The sequence below is a fragment of the Chenopodium quinoa genome, unplaced genomic scaffold (assembly GCF_001683475.1).
Source record: "Chenopodium quinoa cultivar QQ74 unplaced genomic scaffold, ASM168347v1, whole genome shotgun sequence".
Lineage (NCBI taxonomy): Eukaryota > Viridiplantae > Streptophyta > Magnoliopsida > Caryophyllales > Amaranthaceae > Chenopodium > Chenopodium quinoa.
In genome coordinates this window covers 2,720,405-2,732,839 of record NW_018742359.1, presented here as the reverse complement: position 1 = coordinate 2,732,839, position 12,435 = coordinate 2,720,405, and the positions used below count along the sequence as shown (strand labels likewise).

General features: G+C 41.1%; 1 protein-coding gene across 1 annotated transcript; it reads right to left on the bottom strand.

Moving 5' to 3' along the window:
* Nucleotides 1-8,956: 8,956 nt before the first annotated feature.
* Nucleotides 8,957-9,562, bottom strand: LOC110696327. Its single transcript, XM_021873623.1, has one exon. It carries the CDS (start codon nucleotides 9,560-9,562, stop codon nucleotides 8,957-8,959), a length of 606 nt encoding a protein of 201 aa, XP_021729315.1.
* Between the last annotated feature and the right edge of the window lie 2,873 nt (nucleotides 9,563-12,435).

Here is a 12,435-nt window from a genome sequence, read left to right as displayed (position 1 = left end):
TATGATTTATAGCATCGTTTCTTGTGCTACAAGGACATGATTGTCATAAATCATTTGCACAGGTATTGGTTTGGAACTATACCGGATCGACCTATGAGAATACTTTAAGAGATTTAACAATCATCATAAGTATATTACTCATTATAGCTATTGGAATCTCTTTCCTCGACCATGAGTATTGTAAGTTCTCTTGTTTGAGTATGTACTAGTCCGTTTTGATGTTGTCAAATGTCTGCCGTAAAAGGGGATTATTAAGTCAACAGTTGGGCGGCTAGGGCCTATTAGTAAGGGAAGCTAACAAAGCAAGACTGGGAATGTACCCCATTTAACAATAGGGAACATGTCTTTGTTGTTAACAAGGCCTCTCGAAGAGTGAGACTGTGAAAATGCATGACCGTGCTCAGATGGATTTTAGAAATCATCTGCTTATTGACAATCGAACTCGGAAATCAAGTAACAAATCTGGACGTAATAAGGATGACGAAGAATCTTACCTAGCTCATGAAGAGACATTAAGTGATACAGAAAACCGGCTATACACAATTAGCACACTTGTCCGAAAAGACAAGTGGGAGATTGAAAGGAATGATGTCCTTCGAACAAGTGTATTATTTCGATAGCAGGTTCGGAATTAATTATAAAGCTATATATTCAATGATGTCAAGTGATCGGAATGCCTATTCGGAGGCTACTTCCGATTAGTAATATTAATGAAAATTAATATTACAGCTTAAACCTAACCGAACCCTTCGGGTCACACCCAATCATATAACTGAACCGAAACGACAAATTAATCCGAAGGATTAAATGAGTTAATAGAGTATTTACGAACAAAGACGTCGGATTACGAGCTTAGAGCGTCGAAACCGAGCGTCGTAAGTCGAGTCGAATTTAGTAAAAGACGAGACGAAAAAATCAGCCAAACAGCAAGTCATAATATACAGCCCTAGCTTCGGAATGGCCGAGCCAACCGAGGGCTAGAGCAATATGGCTGGCAAGGCTACGGAATGCTGAGTTAGCTAGCATGCTAGCATTTCTAGCTAGCTGGCGTAGCAAGGGCCGCATCGCTGGCGCGCATGCTAGCATGCTAGCACCAGCCACGCACCATCGCAAGCAAGGCTAGCAGCATGCAAATGCTAGCTGGGCCTTGCGCGAGATAGCAACAGCCGCTAGCGCTGGCTACTCGGGCTAGCATGCCTAGGTACACGCAGCATAGCAGTATCTGCTCGCAAGTTGAGCTTGCGGCAGCAGCGCCCAACAGCAGCTCGCAAGCATGCTACGCATGCTTGCTGGGCTGCACACACACGCCGCAAGCCAGCAGGCCTAGCCTTGGGCATGTGTATGAAGTGGTTCTTGGGGTTGCTTTGGGAGCAAGGGGAAGATGGTCCTCCTCTTGTGGTCCTTACCTATGCTCTTGCTTTCCCTATGCTACTTTTCATTTTGTAATTCATTTGGATTTTTAATTTAATTTGGAATTAAATTAAATTTCATTTTGCATTTTTTACCAACTCTCCCACATTGATGGGAGATGGGATTTCAAGGGCTCCTTTCCCTACAAATACCAATCATTTGGCATTGGGAAAAAGCACTTTAGTTGGTAAATTTGAAGGGATCTCCAAAGAGAGAAAACCTTTAATCTAATACTCTAAGTAATTTTTGGCCCAGCCCTGACTAAGCTTCGGGGTTGGGGCAAGCTCGGTTCGGTTGCGAGGGTGTTAGCCATTGGAGGTTCGCGCATTTGCGTGACTCTATGCTTTCATATCCGAGCTCTAAGTGAGAGCGAAGCACACTTTAAGGGTAATGATTCTTTCTCTTTATTCTTGTTAATCATGTGATGAAGGTATTAAGACATGCTGAGTTACTATAATTTGTGTGGGGATTTTGGGCGGGTTTCCTTCTGCATGGTGTTGAACATCACGAAACCCAACAGAATATTCAATGTAAATGAACTAAAATTAAGAAGAAATGCTAGATTTGAGAGAAGTAAGATCAAAACACTAGGGAGAGGGGGATTCTATCATGGTCAACTAAGACAACAATGATGATTAACATGGATACATGCCAAGGAATACAAATTCTACCCAAGTAATTCATTCCCATGCATTTATTCAAGAAAATTGATGAGATAGGTCAATACTAAACTAGATCGTTCCCATGCATCTAATTTAGTAATAAAGTAATGAAATTAAAGGTGCACAACAATAATTTCAAGCAATTTAAGCACAAAATCATATACTCAAAGCAATATCCAATAAATCATCAATATAATCCTAGCCAATCATGATCTTCACCCCCTTCCCTAGCTAGAAATCTAAGATAGAGAAGAGAAAATAGCCATCAAAACTACACTAAGCATGAATTCAATCTTAACGAAGCAAATCATTATTCAAAATCAAGGTAATTCAATCAAACAAGTAAATGAATGAAGACCAACACTATGAAATGCAATTAAACCAAACAAAAAGTAAAGAGTTTAAGAAATTACTACTATGAACCTTGATTGATGAAGAAAACATGAAAATATTACCATTGGATTGAAGAAAACTTGAAGAAATTTTTATTACAATGATGAAACTTGAAAATTAAGCAACTTTCTCTCTCTAAAACATCAAGAGTTTCTCTCTCTACAAAGTTATAATAATATTTGGAAAATTGGCTTCTTCATAAATTCAAGAAAAAGTCTATTTATAGTGCATAACAAAGCCGAAAGTAACAAACTAAGCTGAGCCCTATACCGTTGCACCGTGCCCTCTATCGTCTGGATACGAAAAAGCTGAATCCTGAGTATCGCGCTCGCGGTAGCTGGTGGAGAGGCCTCTCTCGGATGAGGAGAGGTCGCGGTAGAGGAACAGGGGAAGTCAGGTCTTCAGGTGGCCGCGCCCGCGGCCTGTAATGCCGTGCTCGCGGTGGTCTTGAGAGAGCCCTCTCCTGTGGCGCAGACAGCTATCTACAAGTTCTAAATGGAACCTTCAAAATTCTTCTCCACGCCCGCAGCCTGTAGGGAGGCAGGGCGCCCTCTCCAATTAGCATTCTCCTTTCCTTAGCCAAACATTTCTCATCTAACTTCATCCAAAAGTGCTAAAAACCTACAAAACAAAGGTAGAAATGCTAGAAAACACAAGAAAAGCTAAAAGAAGAAGTAAATCACGAGAAACAGCAAATATAACCAAAGTAAGGGTAAAAACGGCTATAGAAGATGCAAACAAGTGACAAATGAGGGAAAATCCTTACTAAAAAAGGGGTGAAATAGAGCCATAAATGTCACTCATCAAAATCCCCCACACTTGCCTCTTGCTTGTCCTCAAGAAAGACTAAAGAAGAAAAGAGAAAAAGAAAACACTACAAAGACTAACATAGCATGGCAAGGCTTAAGAAAACCAATCAAGTTTTAGGGTGGAAAGTGCTTCATTCGGACTCAAAAGAAAAGACAAGCACCAAAGAATACTCCCGTTTCTCAATTCAACGAGGGAAAACATGTTCTATGATGCTTATGGTTGAGAAAGACAAACCTAAGGTAAGCATAGAGAACTAGTGATTTCATTCTACGCCCTAGTCCCATCCAAAATGGGTCGCGTTCTCCCTACTAGCTTCAAATCACCCCTTAGTTAGCTCCTCATGATTCCGCGAAGGAACCGGAAAAAGATACATTTATGTGGAAACATAAGGTCACCCCGACAGCTCAACTATGAATACTCTCTCCATAGGTTGAAGTACATCTCCCTCCACCAGTCTTTAACCTCACCCTCTAAAGTCTAAGGGTCTTTACAAGGGTTGTAATGCCATGGCTAAAGGTATTAGTAGGGAAATAATTTGAAAATTTGGTGGCAATTCCTAAGTGAAGCAAAAGAGTGGCCAACTCTAAAAAACAAACTTAAGGAAATAACCAAATTTCAACCAAACAACCATCAATTCAATTCTCATTACATTACCACATTTATTCAAAAAAAAAAAGATCTCTAAGCAATTTTTCTTTTTATTTTGTTATTTTTTTTTTTTAATTTTTTTTTTATATTTGAAACATCATTTGAATTTCTTGAATCTCACTTTTCTTCTCAAACTTTTCATTCCTATTCATTTCTCACTCAACTTTCAATTCCTCACTTGAACCAATTTCAAAATGCTTCTTGTTCATAATCATCTCGCTCAAAACTTAAACCTCACATGCCAAATGCTTCACTAAACTAAGAGGGTTGGTAAAACATAGGCTATTAGGTTTGTAACGTGGTTAGAACACGAAAAGGAAAATTAAGCTCAAATTGGTTATTAGCAAGTAGGTTGAAACAAAATAGAAAATCAAATTTGTAACTGAACAAAAAGAAATATAAACCAAAATGAGAAGAGGTGCCCTTTTCCTCCCCTAAAGTGGCTTTGTCACAGTCTCGGGAGCTAGAGGTCAACACAACGATTAAGACATGCATAGTCAAGGATCCTAAAACGTTACACAACAAAATGATGAAGGCTAGAACAATATAATCCTCACAAGGGATGAAAAACAAGCAAATACCAACTAAGGCCTTCAAATCCACTATAGAGAGCAACTCCATCTTATCACTTTCCCGTGAACCAAGGTTTCATATGGCCTCACAATTTCTTAACCTTGCTACCTTAGCATAAAATTGGTCTAATTCAACCAAAAGCACTCTCAAACCGTGTACTCCATCACTAACTAGGAAGAAACAAGTATTCTAAGGTACAATATCAAAGCAATCGAGTCCAAATGTAAGAGCAAAATCCAAAACACATTCTTTTCAACTTGCCATAGTCATGTTTGTCACAAGAAAAAGAAAACAAAACAAAAGAAGAGAGAAATCAAATGGTTCACAAAAGAGGCATATAAATCAAATTAAATCCTAATCGACATACAATGATCATTCGATATCAACGTCAACGATCCCTAGGTTTCTTAGAACCAAATGCAAACAACCTCGAACCATTCAACTTCTTCCTATACTAACCTAGACTAAGCACTCCAAAAGAAGGAAAAAGAGTAAAGGAAAGATCTCACCCAAAAGTCTCTTGAAGACAAATAAAGCAACCTTACAATTTACCATTGCTCCATATGTTGCTTACAATGCTCTCCAAAGCTACAAATGAGAGAGATAAAACAAAAACACAAACTATACAAAGAAAAAGGTTAGAGAGAAAAGGAAAGAAAATCTTCAAATTCAAACTTTGGGCAAAACCAACTACCCAAACTCAACTCATTATCAAATCATCATCATCATCATCATCAAAGACATCATCGACTGACAACAACCAAAAACTAACTACCAAATGCTATCATCAACACCCAAAAGCAAGACTAAAAACGCAAATCCCTTTATTGTTCCCATGAATCCTTGCTGCATTCCCCGACACTTACCCATAAATGCCCCTTTTTAACTCAAACACCCCCCCACACTAAAGATGAGCATCTTCCTTGATGCTCCACATGCAAATAAAAGGAAAGGGAGGGACCAAAAAGGGGAGGGGAAAACAAACAAACCAAAGGGGAAACTATTAGCCACTATGGCCGGCACCACCATCATCCCCACCCCAACCATGATCATATGAAAAGCCCGAAGGGGGGCCATGGGGTTCCCATACTTCGGTGTTACCAGGAGGCCACCCATAATGACCCCTAAATAGGTCTTGTTGGGATGAAGACAAATGGTCATATGGCTCGGGTTTGACAAGGGGCAAAGGGTGAGAGGGATCAACGTAGGGGTAATTAGAGTCACCCCTATAATCACTCCCACCTGAAACCCGGTAGTCATAGAGACCGAACCCGTCGGGAAATTCTCTCCTTGCCACATTAGGGTCCGGGGGACCCGGCCAATAGGGGTACGTAGGTTGGTTGTCACCCCCCCAAGAAGGCACGGGCCCTTGTTGGGCCGACACATAGGGATAGTTGACCAGGGGTGTGACATCCCCTATATGTACACTAGCATAACAAAGGGATTTCATTTGAAAAATCAAGTTTTGTTGAGAAGAAAACATACCTTGCATGCCAAGTTGCATGCTTTCCATTTGAGCTTGCATGGCCGCCAAGTCTTGTTGGTAGCCTTGTTGTTTTCGTCGTCTTCCTTGTTGATGTTGTTGTTGTTGCTGCTGCATAGGAGGAACCACTTTTTGCTCCCCTTCGTCTTCATCCTCATCATCATCATCCTCTTGATCATCATCCTCTTCACCTCCATCCTCCTCTATTCTTGCACCCGGGAGGACACCGTTATCCTTTCTTACCCACAATGGGTGATTAACTCCTTCCCTAGTAATAGAAGTAAACTCGGGATTCGGGAGGAGACAATGGTGCTTAAGAGCAACGAGCAAGCTAAACTCCCTTCCTTTATCCTCGGTGTCCGCAATGAACCTCATTGTCTCGAGTTACTCGATATTAAACCAAATATCATCACCATCAGTACTCCCAATGGGGGTGCAAGAGCAAACCTTATCCTTATGAACCAACTTTTCCGCCAATCTAGTGATCATGGCATCACAATGGATTTCACCCGTCTTCTTGCCTGAAAGAATGGACTTGATACACTTGATAAATAGGAAAGTAAAATTTACCCTATGTCCCAAATTCGGAAGAGTAGCAAGCCATAGAATTCGAATCTCTTCGGCGGTTATCTTACCTAAATCTTGCTTATTAAAAATCATATACCCAAGAATCCGATGCAAGAGGCAAATAGCGGGGTGCATGATCTCACTTGCCAAAGAATATTTTGCATTGAAATTATCTTTCCTTGAGATACTCTTCCACCACATAAGGGGGATATAATCAATGAAGGTTTCATGCTCGGGAAAGAGGAGATTGGCGTCTTTGTTTAGGACAAGAAATTGGTTGAATTGTTAGAGGTTCACTGTTTCTTTTTTATTGATGAGTAAAAAGGAAATGGCAAAGTCTTTGTCCCCTACGGCTCGGGCTTCAAAAGAAGCAAGGAATTCTAGTGTAGGCTCACGGTAGGTTCGGTAAGCGTCAGTCACAAAAGAACCTATCCTCATGTTGTTGAATAGGAACCAACAATCCTCATCAATGCCAAGCTTTGTGGTGGTTTCTTGGTGATAGTTTTTGGAGGGGCAAAGGTTACGAGGTAACAAGTTGTCATAAATGGGTTTGTGGATTTTGTTGTGAAATTTTATTGGTGGCAAGGGTGGTGGTGATTGTTCATTGTTTTGAGGGGTGGAGCTTTGTGAGGTGGAACCTTGTGGCTTGTTTCCACTCTTTCTCTTCTTAGAGCCAAACACCATTGTTAAATCATCAACAAATTCAATCAACAAAATTCCAATTTCAAGCCAAAAATCCCACTTACTTCACCAGGGTTCACACACAATACACTTCTACTCAATCCACCAATCAACACAAATCAACCAAGATTAATTATCAAAAACCACAAATGTCAAGAAAAATCAACCAACAAACAACAATACAACCAAACATCAACCAATTATTCCAATGCAAGCATCCATTCAAACATCAAAAATCACCAAAAAATACCACAAGATTTTCACTTCAATCACCAAAAAAAATGCTCATAAATCAAATAAAGCTAGAGAAGTAGTGATTATACCAACAAATTGTGACCAAAATCACCTTCAATTAGCTTCAAGAACGAGTACCACAAGATAGCTCCAAGCACCGTCAATGGCGAGCCGCAAGAAATATGGACCAATGTTGAAGTAAAATGGTGAGTGATGATTTTTAAATGGAGATTTAGTGAAATATGTAAGGGTTTGAGTGAAAATTGGTAAGATTTTGATGAGTTAGGGAGGTTAGGGCTGGAGGGAAAGGGGTTTTCTAGAGAGAGAAGGGGTGAGAAATCGAAAAAATTGAGGAAATGAGGCTGGACAAAGTGAAAAATCGGGTTTAAGAAACCCAGATCGCGGCACCCGCGATCGTCTAGGCCGCGCCCTCTCCATGCCCGTGGTGCAGAATCTACAGGATCATTAAAATATTTTTTAAATGGCCACCGCGGCCTCTCCTCTCCTGGTCGTGCCCGCGCTAATTCGGAGAGGGATCTCTTTAGGCGCGGCTCTTGCATTGAACCCTTGAGAATGACTTTTCGACTTCTTCTTTCATCCTAATCCAATTCTTTGCTCTTGGAAACATTTTCATTAAGAATCAAACACCCTCAATTCTTAATCCACAAACTCAACGCCCAAAGTTCAAATTCCTACGAAAAACACACAAGATAAACAAAAGAATGTAAGAAAAGAACCATGAGAAAATCAACTAAAAATTACCAAATGAAGAAGAAATAAAAGAAAAAGAGGGGTTGAGAACTCGGGTTGCCTCCCAGAAGCGCTTGTTTAGGGTCTCTATCTTGACCCTTCACCTCTTTAAAGGTGGATCGAAGGATACCACCTTCTTCAACTTAGAGGTGGAAGTTACGAGATGTTTTCTTTTATTTCTTCTTCATTTGGTAATTTTTCTCATAGGTGATCTAACTATGAAAGCCCCTAAGCTTGGGCAAGAAAACATCTCGTAACATCTCTCCATCACAAGGGAAAAGTGGGGCGTTTTGGGGACCCAAACTTTCTCAACTTTCTTTTTCATCTTTTTGTTGTTGTTGTTGTTTCTTTTCTTCTTCTTTCGCTTCCTCAAGCACTTTTGAGAAGAACAACTCCTTGCATTCTCCATCTTAGGTGGGACAACCTCATCCTCCTCAAGAGAGTCTTCAAACAGGGATGATATTCCTACCAAATGATCCTCATTCATCATAGACGCCTTGGCCACCTCCTTAGATTTCTTGAAAGGGGGCTTAGGATTCTCCTTCAATCCCTTCTCTTTTTTTCTCAAATTCTTCCTCTTAAGGAGGACCTATCACATACACTCTACAAACCTTCTCCACCATGGGATTCTTAAATACCTTGGAAAATTCAAACACCATATTTTCATCGACAACTTCGCAAGTGATAGTGTTGTTTTTGCAATTCATTACCGCTCCCAAGGTCTTAAGAGCCTCTCGACCCAAGATCAAAGGTGTATTGTCATCTTCAATTCCTCCATGTCCATGACAACAAAATCACAAGGAACATAGATATGTCCCACTTGAATGGGAACATCTTCAAGCTCTCCGCATGGAAACTTTACCGATCGGTCGGCAAGTTGAATTGTCTTCCTTGTAGTGATCATTTCAATGTTGAGTTGTTGAGCAATGGATACTGGAATCAAACTTACACTAGATCCAAGATCGGCCAAGGCACCCTTTCCTTTCAAATTCCCAATCTTAACTGGAAAGGTGAAGCTCTCGGGATCTTGTTGCTTCTTGGGCATCTTATGTTGCACGAAAGCACTAACTTGAAATGGAAGTGTGACGAGATCTTCATTGATCTTCTTTTTGTTCGAAAGAATTTCGTTGAGAAACTTTGCATAGGAAGGCATTTGTGTGATTGCCTCAAGGAAGGGAATATTGATGTGTAAACCTTTCATCACCCTTAGAAACTTCACAAACTTCTCATTCAACTTCCTTTCCGCTAGCCTACCGGGAAAGGGCACCGGTCCATCAAGATTCCTAGCATTAATAGGGGGTGAAGGTGTCTTCTTTTCGTTGGGTTTGTTTTTCTCAATGCCCTTTTCCATCTCAACCTCCCCATCCTAAGCCACCACTTTCTCACTTCTCTTCTCGTCACTACCTCTCTTCTTTGGATCATCATAAGTGGTTCCCAACCTTAAAGTTATAGCTTTGTAAGACTTGGTTTTGTAAGTATGTGAGGGGTTAGGGTTTGATTGACCGAGAAGTGTAGACGGTAAGTTGAAGGATGACCTTTCTGCCAATTGGACCGATTGGGTTTCCATCATTTTTGTATGGGCTTTAACTTCTTGTATATGTTAGTTTTGGTTTTGGATTAGTTAGCCAAAAGCTTGAAGTTGTTGGCTCATGGTTTGAAGGAGTTGGGTTTGGGCTTGGTCGATTTGTTGCGGGGTTTTGTCAAGGTGTTTTTGAGGGAATTGGTTTGGTGAGTGGTTTTGGTTTTGGTTTTGCCTTGGATAGTTTCCTCCTTGATTTTGGTTTTGGTTATAGATTGGAGGTTGGTTTTGGAATTGGGGGTTTAAAGGTAGTTGATTTGGTTGTTCCGTTGTTACAGTTCAGGTGAAAAACCGAGAGGTAGTTGCCTCCAAGCAACTCCAACTCCATTGCCCCTAAAACCATCTTGCCTTGAGTTTAAGGAAGCCACATGTTCGGGGTTCGAACCCCAACAATATGATGTATCATGGTTCGTACCTCCACATATTTCACAAGAAAAGGCATTGACTTGTGAGGAGCTTGAAAAAACATTTCCACTAGAGTTCAACTTGGCTACGCCCTTACTCAAAAGCTCCACTTGATGTTGAAGTCGATCAAGCTTCTCTAACTCATCCTTTCTTCCCTTGTCAAGAGTAGTTCTTCTTCTACTTCCCCATGAATAGTTCTTGGTCACCTCCTCAATTGTTGCTTCAACCGAGTTATTAGGTATCTTGATTAATTGTCCACCCGCCCCCGCATCCAAGTTCGCTCTAGACATAGGTTCCAAAACATCATAGAAGAAACGCATAAGCAAGCTTTGATTGTATTCATGGTGAGGACATGCTTGTACCAACTCTTTGAACCTTTCCCAAGCTTCACTAAGGCTCTCATCCGCTTCTTGCTCAAATGATGCAATCTTTCTACTCATTGCAGCGGTCTTCTCTTCAGAGATGAACCTCTTCAAGAATGCCTTGACAACCTCCCTCCATGTTGTGAGAGAGTTTGTCTCTTGGCCCTACCAGTAAGAGATTGTTGAAATAAGTGCATATAGATGTACTCTTGAGAAACTTGATTATTTTGAATCATGGCACAAAGCTCAAGAAAACTATCAAGGTGCTCTATTGGATCTTCACTTGGAGAACCCGAGAATTGCTCTGCTTGTACCATCCTTGTATATTGGGGATGGATGGTGAAATTGGTTTCCGTGACGGGTAACAAGATCCCACCTATAAGTTCATAATCCTCTGAATTTCCAAACTCACGAAACAAAACACCCTCTTCTTGTTCCACCATTGCCTCACTTTGAGAACTTGAAGACCAAGAATCACTCTCACTATCAACAATACCACTAAGAGCCTAGGATTTTTCTTGATAAAGCCTACGGACTTATCTCAAAATACGGTCGATCTCGTGGTCAATGTAATGTGTGGGTAGTCTTTGAGACCTCCTTAGCATCCACCAAAGCAAAGCAAACAATTAGCAATGACTAGGAAGAGAGTAAATGAACAAAATCAAAAGCAACAAATCCAAAAATATCACAATAAAAGTGCAAAACTAGCCGTCTCCTCGGCAACAACGCCAATAATTTGATCGCCGGATAATAGGTTATGACTACTATCCTAAATCAGATCAACAATTTATATTCCTAATCTTACTCTATCAAGTTCACACAAGATAGTGGCAAGCTAGGGTCGAACAACAAGGAAACAGGGAAACGCACAATCAAAGTTAAATTAAGAATCTATTGCAAAGTAACCAGGGGTATGTTGATTTTTTGTTGTTTTCAATGATCAAATTAAAATACTACACATAACAAAAGCAAGTGAATGAAGAAAATGAAAGGAATGGTGTCCTTCGAACAAGTGTATTATTCCGATTGAGGGTTCAGAATTAATTAGAAAGCTAATTATTCAATGAGGTCATGTGCTCAGAATGCCTAGGTGGAGGACGCTTCCGATCAGTAATATTAATGAAATTTATATTACGGCTTAATCTTGACTGAACCGTTCAGGTCACACCCAATCGTGAAACCGAACAGAAATGACGAATGAATCCAAAGGATTAAATGAGTTAATAGAGTATTTACGAAAAAGACATCGGATTACGAGCTTAGAGTGTCAAAACCAAGAATCGTTGGAAGTCGAGTCGAATTTAGTAAAAGACGAGACGAAAAAATCAGCAAAAGACAAGTTATAATATATAGCCCTAGCTTCGGAACGACCTAGCCATCCGAGGGCTAGAGCAATATGGCTGGCATGGCTGCGGAATGCCGAGTTAGCTAGCATGATTAGCATCGCTAGCTAGCTGGCGCAGTGAGGGCAGCATCGTTGGCGCGCATGCTAGCACTAGCCACGCACTATCGCAAGCAAGGCCAGCAGCACGCAAATTCTAGCTAGGCCTTACGCGAGATAGCAGCAGCTTCTAGTGCTGGCTAATCGGGCTAGCATGCCTTGGCACACGCATCATAGCAGTATCAGCTCGTAAACTGAGCTTGCAGTAGCAGCGCCCACCACTAGATCGCATGCATGCGTAGCATTCTAGCTGGGCTGCACGCACACATGACTGGCCTGCAAACCCAGCCTAGGGGCAAGGCCACCAGCGAGGCAGCCTTGGCGCCCAAGGCAGGCCACGCCAGCTGGTGTGGTGCGTGTGGGCGTGTGTATGGAGTTGTTCTTTGGGGTTGCTTGGGGAGCAAGGGGAAGGTGGTCCTCCCGTTGTGGTCTTTACC